Source organism: Seriola lalandi, unplaced genomic scaffold (genome assembly GCF_002814215.2).
Source record: "Seriola lalandi dorsalis isolate HSWRI2012SDOR001 ecotype SW California unplaced genomic scaffold, Sedor1 jcf7180002054905, whole genome shotgun sequence".
NCBI lineage: Eukaryota > Metazoa > Chordata > Actinopteri > Carangiformes > Carangidae > Seriola > Seriola lalandi.
Window position 1 is genome coordinate 278617 of NW_019525457.1, and position 15000 is coordinate 293616.

A 15000-nucleotide genomic window follows, 5' to 3' on the forward strand; every position below is an offset into this window, starting at 1 on the left:
GTGTCTCTGTCTGTGTCTCTGTCTCCTGTCTGTGTCTCTGTCTGTGTCTCTGTCTGTGTCTCTGTCTCCTGTCTGTGTCTCTGTCTGTGTCTCTGTCTGTGTCTCTGTCTGTGTCTCTGTGTCCTGTCTGTGTCTCTGTCTGTGTCTCTGTCTGTGTCTCTGTCTCCTGTCTGTGTCTCTGTCTGTGTCTCTGTCTGTGTCTCTGTCTCTTGTCTGTGTCTCTGTCTGTGTCTATCTCCTGACTGTCTCCTGACTCTGACTCTGTCCCACGTGTCTTGTCTCTGCAGCCGAAGCCCACCAAAGGCCGGATGCGGATCCACTGTCTGGAGAACGTGGACAAAGCTCTGCAGTTCCTGAAGGAGCAGCGGGTTCACCTGGAGAACATGGGGTCTCACGACATCGTGGACGGAAACCATCGACTGACGCTGGGCCTCATCTGGACCATCATCCTCCGCTTCCAGGTAACAGAAACCTCTGACTGCAACTGTCCACATTAAGAAGATGTTAGAGAACCCAGTCCAGGTCTGACTCTCGAGACCAGAACCCTGCTGAGTCTCCAGTCCACGTCTCCTGACAGATGATGTTAAGGTTCCTGGTCACATGCTCTCCTTTTATTTGGGAGATGACAGCTGGTCCTGTTAGCCTAGCTTAGCACAACACCTACTACTGGTCCTTTATAGGGTTCTGTCCCAGTCCAGGTCTGAGACAGCAGAGCAGAACTCTTACTGCTTCCTTGCCACACTCTCTTGACTCCCGCCATTTTGATGACATCATACTGGAGGTTGTGACATGTCTGTGAGGACGGGTCAAATAAAGACAAAAACACAGAGGACAGAGTGGTGACATCATGAAGTACTGTGGCATCATGGAAGTTGTAGCAGTCAGGGTTTTTACCCTCAGCAGGTGTAACAGGTGCTGCAGAGCAAACAGAGCCCCGCCCCCTGTACGCCTCTCTGACTGGTCCACCTCCTCCATGTCACTTATTTACCCGCTCAGGTTAAAGTCCAGGCTGGTTCATGTTTTACTGACACCATCGTCATGGAAACCCAGCCCAGGAGACACAACACTGTCCTGGTTCGACCTTTGACCTCTGGGATTTCCCCCGCGGAGCTCAAACAGAGCGGGTGAACGTCTTAACCAAACCGTCCAGCTCAAGCCGTCCAATCAGAGCCGCGGTTAGTTCAGGTCACTGTTTCCTGACAGACTGAACTGAGGGCCAGTGATTGTTGTCTATTGCCATGGTTACATAGTGAGCAGGAACTGCTAATAGCTCATGGAGAAAATTAGGAATACAGGTTAAAAAATGGACCTGTCTCCATGGAAACTTTGTACTTTCTGTTTACATCACCCAAAGCATGATGGGAATGCTGGGGTGAATAATTCAGATCAAATCAGACAGGTGGAGGTGTGACAGTGATGTGTGTGTTTCAGATCCAGGACATCAGTGTGGAGACTGAAGACAACAAAGAGAAGAGATCAGCTAAAGACGCTCTGCTGCTGTGGTGTCAGATGAAGACGGCCGGGTACACACACACACACACACACACACACACACACACACACACACACACACACATTCAGTGTCTGTATGAGCAGCAGCCAGGTGAGCAACTCACCTGTGGACCTAATGAAGCGTCTCCTGCCGTCGTCATGGTGACAGATGTTAATCAGGTGTTTTTCCCCAGGTATCCCAACGTCAACATCCACAACTTCACCACCAGCTGGAGAGACGGCATGGCCTTCAACGCCATCATCCACAAACACAGGTGACCACTTCCTGTTCTGTGTGTGTGTGTGTGTGTGTGTGTGTGTGTGTGTGTGTGTCTGTGTGTGTGTGTGTGTGTGTATTAAGTTGTTGTTGTGTGTCTTCAGGCCTGATCTGATCGACTTCGACAAGCTGAAGAAATCCAACGCTCACTACAACCTGCAGAACGCCTTCAACCTGGCCGAGCAGCACCTGGGCCTCACCAAGCTGCTGGACCCCGAGGGTGAGATCCTGATCCTGTTTGTGTCTCACCTGTGTGTCTCACCTGTGTGTCTCTCCTGTTTGTGTCTCACCTGTGTATCTCTTCTGTTTGTGTCTCACCTGTGTGTCTCACCTGTGTGTCTCTCCTGTGTCTCACCTGTGTGTCTCTCCTGTTTGTGTCTCACCTGTGTGTCTCTCCTGTTTGTGTCTCACCTGTGTGTCTCTCCTGTTTGTGTCTCACCTATGTGTCTCACCTATGTGTCTCACCTGTGTGTCTCTCCTGTTTGTGTCTCTCCTGTTTGTGTCTCACCTGTGTGTCTCTCCTGTTTGTGTCTCATCTGTGTGTCTCTCCTGTTTGTGTCTCACCTGTGTGTCTCTCCTGTTTGTGTCTCTCCTGTTTGTCTCACCTGTGTGTCTCTCCTGTTTGTGTCTCACCTGTGTGTCTCTCCTGTTTGTGTCTCACCTGTGTGTCTCTCCTGTTTGTGTCTCACCTGTGTGTCTCTCCTGTTTGTGTCTCACCTGTGTGTCTCAGATATCAGCGTGGACCATCCTGATGAGAAGTCTGTCATCACCTACGTCGTCACCTACTACCACTACTTCTCCAAGATGAAGGCTCTGAAGGTGGAGGGCAAACGCATCGGGAAGGTCAGTGAGACCCGAGTCCACCTTCTTTTGGGGGGGGGGGGGGGTCGGGGCACGAGGTGACAGCAGGTGTGTGTCTGTGTCCAGGTGTTGGACAACGCCATCGAGACGGAGAAGATGATAGAGAAGTACGAGTCTCTGGCCTCAGACCTGCTGGAGTGGATCGAACAGACCATCATCATCCTCAACAACAGGAAGTTCGCCAACTCTCTGCTCGGAGTCCAGCAGCAGCTGCAGGCCTTCAACACGTACCGCACCGTGGAGAAACCACCAAAGTCAGCACCTCCTCCTGCTCTTCACCTCCTCTTCACCTCCTCTTCACCTCCTCTTCACCTCCTCTTCACCTCCTCTTTACCTCCTCTTCACCTCCTCTTCACCTCCTCTTCACCTCCTCTTTACCTCCTCTTTACCTCCTCTTCACCTCCTCTTCACCTCCTCTTTACCTCCTCTTTACCTCCTCTTCACCTCCTCTTTACCTCCTCTTCACCTCCTCTTCACCTCCTCTTTACCTCCTCTTCACCTCCTCTTTACCTCCTCCTCCTCTTCATCTCTCTTCCTCCTCCTCCTTCAACACGTACCGCACTGTGGAGAAACCACCAAAGTCAGCACCTCCTCCTGCTCTTCACCTCCTCTTCACCTCCTCTTCACCTCCTCTTTACCTCCTCTTCACCTCCTCTTCACCTCCTCTTTACCTCCTCTTCACCTCCTCTTTACCTCCTCTTTACCTCCTCCTCCTCTTCATCTCTCTTCCTCCTCCTCCTTCAACACGTACCGCACTGTGGAGAAACCACCAAAGTCAGCACCTCCTCCTGCTCTTCACCCCCTCTTTACCTCCTCTTCACCTCCTCTTCATCTCTCCTCCTCCTCCTTCAACACGTACCGCACCGTGGAAAAACCACCAAAGTCAGCACCTCCTCTACTCCTGCTCTTCATCTCCTCTTCACCTCCTCTTTACCTCCTCCTCCTCTTCATCTCTCTTCCTCCTCCTCCTCCTCCCTCAACACGTACTGCACCGTGGAGAAACCACCAAAGTCAGCACCTCCTCCTGCTCTTCACCTCCTCTTTACCTCCTCTACACCTCCTCTTCACCTCCTCTTTACCTCCTCTTCACCTCCTCTTTACCTCCTCTTCACCTCCTCTTCATCTCTCTTCCTCCTCCTCCTTCAACACGTACCGCACCGTGGAAAAACCACCAAAGTCAGCACCTCCTCCTGCTCTTCACCTCCTGTTTATCTCCTCTACACCTCCTCTTCACTTCCTCCTCTCTCCTCTCTCTCCCCCTCCTCCCCCTCCTCCTCTCTTCTCACCTCCTTTCTCCTTCTCTCTCCTCTTCCTCTCTCCTCCTCATCCTCTCTCCTCCTCCTGTTCCTCTCTCTCCTCTCTCCTCCTCTCCCCCTCCCCCCCTTCCTCCTCTTTTCTCACCTCCTTTCTCCTTCTCTCTCCTCTTCCTCTCTCCTCCTCCTCCTCTCTCCTCTCTCCTCTCTCCTCTTCCTCTCTCCTCCTCCTCCTCTCTCCTCTTCCTCTCACCTCCTCTCTCTCCCCCTCCTCTTCCTCTCTCCTCTCTCCTCCTTCTCCCCCTCCTCCCCTCACCTCCTCTCTTTCTCCTCAGGTTCACAGAGAAAGGGAACCTGGAGGTTCTCCTCTTCACCATCCAGAGTAAGATGAGAGCCAATAATCAGAAGGTCTACATGCCCCGAGAGGGAAAACTCATCTCAGACATCAACAAGGTCAGAGCTGCTCCTGGTCCTGGTCCTGTTCTAGTTCTGGTTCTGGTTCTGGTTCTGGTCCTGGTTCTGGTTCTGGTTCCAGTCCTGGTCCTGGTTCTGGTTCTGGTTCTAGTCCTGGCTCTGGTTCTGGTCATGGTCCTGGTCCTGGTCCTGGTCCTGGTCCTGGTCCTGTTCTAGTTCTGGTTCTGGTTCTGGTTCTGGTTCTGGTTCTGATTCTGGTTCTGGTTCTAGTCCTGGTTCTAGTCCTGGTTGTAGTTTTGGTTCTAGTCCTAGTTCTGGTTCTGGTTCCAGTCCTGGTCCTGGTTCTGGTTCTGGTTCTGGTTCTGGTTCTAGTCCTGGTTCTGGTTCTGGTTCTGGTTCTGGTTCTGGTCCTGGACCTGTTCCTGGTTCTGGTCCTGTTCCTGGTTCTGGTTCTGGTTCTGGTTCTAGTTCTGGTTCTGGTTCTGGTTCTGGTTCTGGAAGATTGATCAGATCAGTTTCTTCAACATAAATCATTTCTGAACCAGTTCAAACTGTTTTTTTCTTCAAATTTATGTGTTATGCTCAAACAGAAAGTGGGAGGAGCTTCAGCCTGATGACATCAGCTGGAGATAAAGTTAATTAATTAATTAAAGTTAATTTATGAAGAAACTGAACGACTCATTAATTAAATGATCAAACTCAGATTTAATATCTGAAACTGTTTCATTCACCAGTTCAATGAGTTTGATTTTGGAAATAAACTTTATCTGGATCCTGATCCAGATCTGGTTCTGACAGTCCAGACCACAGATCCTGATCCACATCTGCACTGAGTCTTAGACCTACACTAATACACTCCAGACCTCACCAGGTCCCAGACCTAGGGGGGGCTGGACTTCACAGTCTGGCTCCAGGACTTGGTCTTGTTAACTGTGTTGATCTGGTCCTGTCAGGCCTGGGAGCGGCTGGAGAAGGCAGAGCATGAGAGGGAGCTGGCTCTGAGGACGGAGCTGATTCGTCAGGAGAAACTGGAACAGCTGGCCCGGCGGTTCGACCGCAAGGCTGCCATGAGAGAGACCTGGCTTAGCGAGAACCAGAGGCTGGTGTCACAGGTAAGAGAGGACACAGTCAGCAGCAGCGGCCAGGTGATTTTCTCTGGCTGCCAGGAGTCAGGGTTTAGAACTCAAAATTAAGGGTTCAGGGTTTAGGATTCAGGGTTAAGGATTCAGGGTTTAGGATTCATGGTTAAGGAGTCAGGGTTAAAGTTTCAGGGTTTAGGAATCAGGGTTTAGGATTCAGGGTTAAGGTTTCAGGGTTTAGGATTCAGGGTTTAGGATTCAGGGTTTAGGATTCAGGATTCAGGATTCAGGATTCAGTGGTTCTCTGTGGTGCGTCTGATGGACTCTCTCTCTCCAGGACAACTTTGGCTTTGACCTCCAGGCCGTTGAGGCGGCGACCAAGAAGCACGAGGCCATTGAGACGGACATTGCAGCGTACGAGGAGCGCGTCCAGGCCGTAGTCGCTGTGGCGAAGGAGCTAGAGGTGGAGCACTACCATGACATCAAACGCATCACGGCCAGGAAGGACAATGTGATCCGGCTGTGGGAGTACCTGCTAGAGCTGCTGAAGGCACGCAGACTGAGGCTGGAGATGAACCTGGGCCTGCAGAGAGTCTTCCAGGAGATGCTCTACATCATGGACTGGATGGATGAGATGAAGGTATGCCACGGACACATCTGAATCTGAATTTAATGATTTCCAATCACTCCGTCCTAACTGTCAGTTTGTCTGGTTTCCAGATGCTGCTGCTGTCTCAGGATTATGGGAAGCACCTGCTGGGTGTGGAGGACCTGCTGCAGAAACATGCCCTGGTAGAGGCCGACATTGCCATTCAGGCTGACCGGGTGAAGGCGGTCACCACCAACGCCAATAAGTACTCTGTCAACGACAGTGGTGAGTTTTTCGTCTTCACCACGTCTGTAAAAAATTCTGTTTAAGATAATTCAACTTTAAAAATGAAAACTGGTCTGATACTGGTCTTCCTCTCTAGGTTACAAACCCTGCGACCCTCAGGTGATCCAGGACCGAGTGGCCCACCTTGAGTTCTGCTACCAGGAGCTGACCCAGCTGGCTGCCGAGCGTCGCGCCCGTCTAGAAGAGTCTCGCCGCCTCTGGAAGTTCTTCTGGGAGATGGCAGAGGAGGAGGGCTGGATCCGGGAGAAGGAGCAGATCCTGTCCTCCCTTGAGCACGGCAAGGACCTGACGGGGGCACTGCGTCTCCTCAGCCAGCAGCGTGCCCTGGAGGACGAGATGAGCGGGCGCGCCGGACACCTCCAGCACACCATTGATGAGGGCCAGGCCATGGTTCAGGCCGGTCACTTTGCCGCCGCTAAGATCCACGAGCGTATCGAGGACCTGCAGGCTCAGTGGGCAGCGCTGGAGCAGCTGGCTGCCGTGAGGAAGAGGAGGCTGGAAGAAGCCCTGGCCCTGCACCAGTTCCAGGCCGACGCCGATGATGTCGATGCCTGGACGTTTGACGCCCTGCGCATCGTCTCCAGTGGCGAGACGGGCCATGACGAATTCTCCACCCAGGCGCTGGTCAGGAAACACAAGGATGCAGCGGCAGAGGTGGCCAGCTACCGGCCGGTCATTGACTCCCTCCACGAGCAGGCCGCCTCTCTGCCAAAAGAGGAGGTGGAGTCAGATGAGGTGCGCGGTCGGCTGGCCGGCATTGAGGAGCGCTACAAGGAGGTGTCCGAGCTAACGAAGCTGAGGAAGCAGGCGCTGCAGGACGCTCTGGCACTCTACAAGATGTTCAGTGAGGCGGATGCTTGCGAGGTGTGGATCGACGAGAAGGAGCTGTGGCTGAACAGCATGGAGATCCCCGAGAAACTGGAGGACCTGGAGGTCATCCAGCACAGGTAGGACCTCAGTTGTACAGGTGTTTGTGATGGTCGCCTTCATCCAGCGCTGTGCTCAGGTGAACTTTGTCCCCGGCAGGTTTGAGAGTCTGGAGCCGGAGATGAACAACCAGGCGTCTCGTGTCGCGGTGGTGAACCAGATCGCCCGGCAGCTGATCCACAATGGACACCCAAGCGAGAAAGACATCAAGACCCAGCAGGACAAACTAAACAACAGGTACGACAGGTGTACACACCAGAATGTGTTTCAGTGTGACTGCACCTTCACACACTGACCATCCTCTCCTCTGACACCAGGTGGAGCCAGTTCCGGGACCTGGTGGACCAGAAGAAGGAGTCCCTGAACTCGGCTCTGGGTGTGCAGAACTACCACCTGGACTGCAACGAGACCAAGTCCTGGATCAAAGAGAAGACCAAAGTCATCGAGTCCACCCAGGAGCTGGGCAACGACCTCACCGGCGTCATGGCCCTGCAGCGTAAACTGACTGGGATGGAGCGCGACCTGGCCGCCATCGAGGACAAGTTGGGTGACTTGCGGAGCGAGGCCCAGCGACTGGCAGAGGAGCACCCCGACCAGGCGAAGGCTATCACGGGCCGCCTGGCTGAGATCACAGCCGTCTGGGAGGAAATGAAGAACACTCTGAAGAACCGTGAGGAGTCTCTGGGCGAGGCCAGGAAGCTGCAGCAGTTCCTGCGCGAGTTGGATGACTTCCAGTCCTGGCTGTCCCGCACCCAGACTGCCATCGCCTCTGAGGACATGCCCAACACGCTGGCCGAGGCAGAGAAGCTGATGGCTCAGCACGAAGGCATCAAGAACGAGATCCAGAACTACGAGGAGGACTACCAGAAGATGCGGGACATGGGGGAGATGGTGACGCAGGGTCAGAACGACGCTCAGTACATGTTCCTGCGACAGCGGCTGCAGGCGCTCGACACCGGCTGGAACGAACTGCACAAGATGTGGGAGAACCGGCAGAACCTGCTGTCCCAGTCCCACGCCTACCAGCTGTTCCTCCGGGACACAAAGCAGGCCGAGGCCTTCCTCAACAACCAGGTAAAGTCCAGAGACCCCCCCCCTGCAGTCTCTTCAACACCTAGGTCATGACCTCCTCAAAACGTCTCCGCTGCTGGAGACACTTCCTGTGTTATAGTATATGGTCGTTGTCCTCAGAGGATGATTATTGATTATTTTTATTGTATACATTAATGTACCTGCAGTAAACCTGTATCAGTGCTGAACCGTGTGCCCCCCACCACAGGAGTACGTCCTGGCTCACACCGAGATGCCCACAACTCTGGAGGCCGCCGAGGCCGCCATCAAAAAACAGGAGGACTTCATGACTACAATGGATGCCAACGAGGACAAGATCAACAGCGTGGTGGAGGCTGGCAGGCGGCTTGCCAGCGACGGGAACATCAACGCCGAACGTATCCAGGAGAGAGTGTCCTCCATCGACGACAGGTAGACATCACGTTAGAACGTCTGAGCAGCTTTGAACACAACCTCAAAGTCTGTTCGGGGGGGCCGTGGTTCCCATGGTCACCATCAGTCACGCCCTCTGGATTCTTTCTGTTTTCTTTAAATGGAAATGTTTAAGTGTTGTAGTCACAGGTGAACCTATAGGTATGAGTCAGAGTCCAGGTCTCTGATGAGTCCTGGTCCAACCTCGGTCTCTGTGTTTCAGACATAAGAAGAACAGGGAGGCTGCGGTGGAGCTGCTGATGAGACTGAAGGACAACAGAGACCTGCAGAAGTTCCTGCAGGACTGTCAGGAGGTGGGTCTGAGTCCTCAGATGGTTTAGAGGCATATGCTGACGTCCTGACGTCCTGACCCTGTAGATCTGACCGAGGTGTGTGTTTGTGTGCAGCTGTCTCTGTGGATCAACGAGAAGATGCTCACAGCTCAGGACATGACCTACGACGAGGCCAGGAACCTGCACAGCAAGTGGCTGAAGCACCAGGCCTTCATGGCCGAGCTGCAGTCCAACAAAGAGTGGCTGGACAAGATCCAGAAGGTGAGGGGGGCGGTCCAGTCCACGGTCTGTAGACCCCCTTTGACAGAAACAGAGATCTATTTACATTTAATGTGAATTGATTCAGACTGATTCTTCCTGCTGTGAACAGGTTTCAATGATGAATGAGGTGATCAGTTATCAGATAATTGATTTACAGGGATCAGATCACTGAGCTAATAATTAACAATCCTGATCAGACCAGGTCTTAACCAGGGGGTCTTCTAAGGGTCCATGTAGGCCAGGTTGTAAGTTGGACCCCACCTGGACGGACAGGATATGACATCACTGATCAGACACGTAGCATTGGCACTGTTCGAACCTCCCAGCACTGCGCCAGTGACCTTTGACCTCTGTTTGTAGGACGGCATGCTGCTGGTGTCAGAGAAGCCGGAGACGGAGGCAGTGGTGAAGGAGAAGCTGTCAGCGCTCCACGCCATGTGGGAGGAGCTAGAGTCCACGACGCAGACCAAGGCTCAGTGTCTGTTCGACGCCAACAAGGCGGAGCTCTTCACTCAGAGCTGCGCCGACCTCGACAAGTGGCTTGTCGGCCTCGAGGGTCAGATCCAGTCGGACGACTACGGCAAAGACCTGACCTCCGTCAACATCCTGCTCAAGAAGCAACAGGTACCAACAACCAGGTCTTCACTGTACCACAAAGAGTGTCAGTCCTGGTCTTAGTGTTTGAACCAGTCTGACTCTGACCCCCCCGCAGATGCTGGAGAACCAGGTGGAGGTGCGTCAGAGGGAGGTGGTGGAGCTGCAGAGCCAGGTGAAGGCTCTGGGTCAGGAGGTGAAGGACACGGATGAGGTGGACGGGCGGAGGCAGCTGGTGGAGAGGAAGTTCCAGGAGCTGCTGGACCCGCTTCGACGCCGCAGGAACTTCCTGGTGGCGTCAAGAGAAGTTCACCAGTTCAACCGAGACGTGGAGGACGAGATCGTAAGTGAGACATGTTCTAAGACTGACCCAGACTGAGACTGCTGTCTCTGCAAGGTGGTCTCTGCAGCACCTCCACCAGGAGCTCAGTGTGTGATCTGTTGTCTTCCAGCTGTGGGTCCAGGAGAGGATGCCTGTGGCCACGTCCACCGACCACGGACACAACCTGCAGACGGTCCAGCTGCTCATCAAGAAGAACCAGGTGAGTCTGCAGAGCAGGGTCGGCTGTAAACAGACGGTTTGATCTCAGATCAGACTAAACATCATGTGAGTGATGTGAGAATTTGTGCTGATGTCTGTGGATTATGGACCCTGGGGTCTGTATGTTTGGTGAAGGTGGGTCTGAGCAGGATCCTGCACACATCAGCTGGTCAGATCAGGTTAAAACTGGTCTGAACCGGTCGGATCTGGTCTGAACTGGTCGGTTCTGGTCTGAACTGGTCGGTTCTGGTCTGAACTGGTCCTCCTCCCTCCTCAGACTCTGCAGAAGGAGATCCAGGGCCATCAGCCTCGTATCGACGACATCCTGGAGCGCAGTCAGAGCCTCCTACAGGATGAGTCCTCCAACGCCGACGTGATCCGTCAGCGTCTGGCCGACCTGCAGGAGCTGTGGCGGCAGCTGATGGAGGAGGGGGAGCGCCGCCACGCCCGGCTGGAGGAAGCCCACAAGGCCCAGCAGTACTACTTCGACGCCGCGGAGGCCGAGGCCTGGATGAGCGAGCAGGAGCTGTACATGATGTCAGAGGAGAAGGCCAAGGTGGGGGGTCAGGACTAGAACTAGACTCAGTGTTAGTCCAGAGAGCAGCAGATGTTTGATGATGTGTGTGTGTTCAGGACGAGCAGAGCGCCGTCACCATGCAGAAGAAGCACCAGATCGTGGAGCAGGCGGTGGAGGACTACGCCGAGGCCGTCCACCAGCTGTCCAAGACCAGCAGAGGCCTGGTGGCTGACGGACACCCTGAGAGGTACGCACGTTGCGTCTGTGTCGCTGTGATGTAACAGGGGGCATGGCCTACATCAGTCCATGTTATTGTTATGTCACATATAATCCTACATACTCCTCCTTCTTGTTCATCTTCTGTAAAAACTTCAGTGCGTAACTAGTCCCTACAGTCTACTACTGTCGTACTTCAACGCAGAAACATGGTTGGAACTTTAAACGGGTCACGAGACTTTACACTCCTTTGGGTTAAATCTGGATCATGATATCTATTACGGTTTTCACAAAACTTTACATCTTGTGTCATTTTTAGACAGTGTCAGATTTTATAATGGGTGTGTATTGCACAGAATGTTCAGAGCCAGAGTGGACGACATCACGCTGCCATCCCTGAAAACCTCTTTTAAATCCCACAATTTCCAACCTTCATAGTTAATTTGTGAATAAAAACATAGAGAAATGTGTCTCACTGTGATACCTGTGGAGTACAGTACATCAGATGTAAGATATCCTTTAGGGTTACAGTCACCATAGCAACCAGTGTCTCAGCAGGTGCTACTAACGCAGTATCTGGACAGAAATGGGCAAAACTGATTGTGATTGGCTAATTAGACTCATCAACGCTTAGCCTCTTAACTCAGGTGTGAGAGCAACTGGAAGTACAGTCTAGTTCCTGCCCCAGTAACTGAGTGTGTGTGTGTGTGTGTGTGTGTGTGTGTGTGTGTGTGTCGTCAGTGAGCGTATCAGCATGCGTCAGTCTCAGGTGGATAAGCTGTATGCTGGCCTGAAGGACCTGTCAGAAGAGAGGCGGGGCAAACTGGACGAGAGGCTCCGCCTCTTCCAGCTGAACCGAGAGGTCGATGACCTCGAGCAGTGGATCGCTGAGCGTGAGGTGGTGGCCGGTTCACACGAGCTGGGACAGGACTATGAACATGTGACTGTACGTTACAACAACTACTTCTCCTCTGACCTCTGGCCTGTGTCCTGTGTTTTCTGACCTCTGACCTTTGACCTCTGCGCTCAGATGTTGCAGGAGCGTTTCCGGGAGTTTGCCCGGGATACAGGAAACATCGGTCAGGAGCGCGTGGACGCCGTTAACCGTCTGGCGGACGAGCTGATCAACACGGGGCACGGCGACGCGGCGACGGTGGCGGAGTGGAAGGACGGGCTGAACGAGGCCTGGGCTGACCTGCTGGAGCTCATCGACACCAGGACACAGATCCTCGCCGCCTCCTTCGAGCTGCACAAGTTCTACCACGACGCCAAGGAGATCCTGGGACGCATCGTGGACAAACAGAAGAAGCTGCCGGAGGAGGTCGGCCGAGACCAGAACACGGTGGAGACGCTGCAGAGGATGCACACCACCTTCGAACACGACATCCAGGCCCTGGGAACACAGGTGAGTCTGACTCAACCTGCTGCGTGATGTGTTTGAGGTCTGCAGATAAAGTGGTACAGAAACGTACTGGGGAGTCTCACCGACATTAATGGAATCAGAATCGTTTGACGTTTAAAGATGTTTTTTGTCTTGATTAATGAGTTACCATAGAAACATGTCAGGAACTGAGGGAGCGAGAGACAGAAGCCCCAGGTCGAACCTGAACTGGGGACAGACACCAGGGAAACCTCATCCAGGTCTACAGCTGCAGCCTGGTGGTCAGTCAGTCAGTCTGCAGGGATCGGTGGTTCAAACAATTCCTGCCTGTTCCTGCGTTAGCTTGCTAAGAGAGTGCTAGCTGCCTGAGTCCACATCCAGGTGTCCCGTTCACTCCGGTTCAAACAGTCCTCCTCGTTGTTGGGATTGAGGACGTTACCTTCATGCTACATGGCTAGTTAGCTTCCTAACTGTGGATGAGGTGGATGAGGATCCAGGTTCTGGATTCAGGTTCTGACCCTGTTCACAGACCAGGATGTGACTGAGTTGCTGCTGTTTTTCAGATCTTTTATTAAATGTACTGTGCATTCATCTGGTCCCAGCAGACCTCATGTGACCTTTGACCCTGTGTGGCAGGTGAGGCAGCTGCAGGAAGACGCCGTGCGCCTCCAGTCGGCGTACGCCGGCGATAAAGCCGACGACATCCAGCGGAGGGAGAGCGAGGTGTTGGAGGCGTGGAGGAGTCTGTTGGAGGCCTGCGACGGACGCCGGCTCCGCCTCCTCGACACCGGGGACAAGTTCAGGTTCTTCAGCATGGTCCGAGACCTGATGCTGTGGATGGACGACGTGATCCGGCTCATCGAGGCTCAGGAGAAACCCAGGTACGCAGAGTCTGTCGCTGTCTGCCGCATGTTAACGTCTGAGTAGAGCTGTGACCACTGAAGCTGCGTTCCCGCCTTTTCAGAGACGTGTCATCAGTGGAGCTGCTGATGAACAACCACCAGGGCATCAAGGCCGAGATCGACGCCCGCAACGACAGCTTCACCGCCTGCATCGAGCTGGGGAAGGCCCTGCTGGCCCGGAAGCACTACGCATCGGAGGAGGTCACATGATTTACATTTGCTGTACAAGTGAGCGGGGCTAAGAACGTTAGCATCAGGCTAGCTAGCCTCTAACCACTGTAGAGAATGGAGAGTGTGTTTGGATCAGTTTCAGAAAAACAGCAGGAAACTGTTATACTAAAAGCTAAAGGGTCAGCTGTCGTCTGTCATCAGACCTGTCTGGAGGAGTTTACCTGGAACACACCGTATGTATCTGATTGGCCAGCGCTGTGTTGCCAGGTGTGTTTCTGTAAAACCTCAGGCAGCAGGAGCGACTGTGTCAGGTCATGTGACCACAGGTGGAGGCGGAGACGTTCTCACTGTCTTGTTTGTGTCGTTCAGATCAAAGAGAAGCTGCTGCAGCTGACGGACAAGAGGAAAGAGATGATTGACAAGTGGGAGGATCGATGGGAGTGGCTACGACTCAGTAAGACACACGCACACGACCAGCTGATCATCCATCCATCATTTAAATAACAAAAGTTCCATTACTTTACTACGTCAGACTCAAAGATGAATTTGGTGGTTAAAGGTCAAAGGTCAAAGATCACTGTGACCTCACATATTCATATTAATGATGACACAAGGTTATAACAGGATAAAATGATGATGTCATTTCTCGTGACAAAGAACTCACTGTAATGAACTAGGGACATCACAGAGGTCAGAGGTCACAGAGGTCAGAGGCCTCAGGTTGATACAGGAGGGGAGGTGGCAGCTGAGTGAGAGGTGAGTCAGTGTTGGTTAGGACTCCTCAGGCGCTCTCTGTCCTTTAACGGCGCTGACTGGGCGTCCGTCAGACCTCTGGCGTCGACCAATCAGGAAATGCTGCAGGCGGTTTTGTCTGGACCGACTCACAGGAAGCTGCTGAGGTCATGGAGGGTGCATGCTCTCACAGCTGATGGTGACAGGAAGTCAGAGTCAGGTTCACACATGAGGAGGGCGTGACCTTCACTGCAGCACTGACCTTTGACCTTTTACCAGCTCAAATATACAGGTTCAAAGGTCATCGGCTCGCTGCTCCTTAGAATTTCAGATGCATCAGTTTCCAATGAGTGTGTGATGTCCCCCCTTACTCTGTGTGTCCCCCCTCCCTCAGTCCTGGAGGTGCACCAGTTCTCCCGGGACGCGGGCGTGGCGGAGGCGTGGCTGCTGGGTCAGGAGCCGTACCTGTCCAGCAGGGAGATGGGTCAGAGCGTGGACGAGGTGGAGAAGCTCATCAAACGCCACGAGGCCTTCGAGAAGTCCGCCGCCACCTGGGAGGAGCGCTTCTCCGCCCTGGAGCGGCTGACTACGGTGAGAACAGAGGGACAAAACTCACACTCTGACTCTGGGGTGACTGTGTCAGACGGAAGACGCTCGGTTAGATCTACATCCTTATCATTTCAGTGAGGATCCGACTGGACTGGGATCTAAGT

At 53.4% G+C, this 15000-nt stretch overlaps 1 protein-coding gene across 1 annotated transcript in view; it reads left to right on the forward strand.

Moving 5' to 3' along the window:
* Positions 1–15000, forward strand: part of sptbn1 (spectrin, beta, non-erythrocytic 1) — a 35558-nt gene that overhangs the window by 16254 nt on the left and 4304 nt on the right. The window contains exons 3-29 of the mRNA XM_087169659.1: positions 278–461; positions 1432–1523; positions 1686–1766; positions 1873–1988; positions 2499–2611; positions 2696–2883; positions 4218–4335; positions 5250–5408; positions 5713–6015; positions 6096–6249; positions 6347–7217; positions 7297–7434; positions 7515–8271; positions 8477–8679; positions 8903–8993; positions 9087–9233; positions 9594–9857; positions 9946–10170; positions 10280–10369; positions 10646–10924; positions 11002–11132; positions 11843–12047; positions 12132–12506; positions 13119–13363; positions 13447–13585; positions 13925–14009; positions 14682–14878. Coding sequence (XP_087025785.1) covers positions 278–461; positions 1432–1523; positions 1686–1766; positions 1873–1988; positions 2499–2611; positions 2696–2883; positions 4218–4335; positions 5250–5408; positions 5713–6015; positions 6096–6249; positions 6347–7217; positions 7297–7434; positions 7515–8271; positions 8477–8679; positions 8903–8993; positions 9087–9233; positions 9594–9857; positions 9946–10170; positions 10280–10369; positions 10646–10924; positions 11002–11132; positions 11843–12047; positions 12132–12506; positions 13119–13363; positions 13447–13585; positions 13925–14009; positions 14682–14878 — 5950 coding nt within the window. The remainder of the gene's footprint in view (positions 1–277; positions 462–1431; positions 1524–1685; positions 1767–1872; positions 1989–2498; positions 2612–2695; positions 2884–4217; positions 4336–5249; positions 5409–5712; positions 6016–6095; positions 6250–6346; positions 7218–7296; positions 7435–7514; positions 8272–8476; positions 8680–8902; positions 8994–9086; positions 9234–9593; positions 9858–9945; positions 10171–10279; positions 10370–10645; positions 10925–11001; positions 11133–11842; positions 12048–12131; positions 12507–13118; positions 13364–13446; positions 13586–13924; positions 14010–14681; positions 14879–15000) is intronic.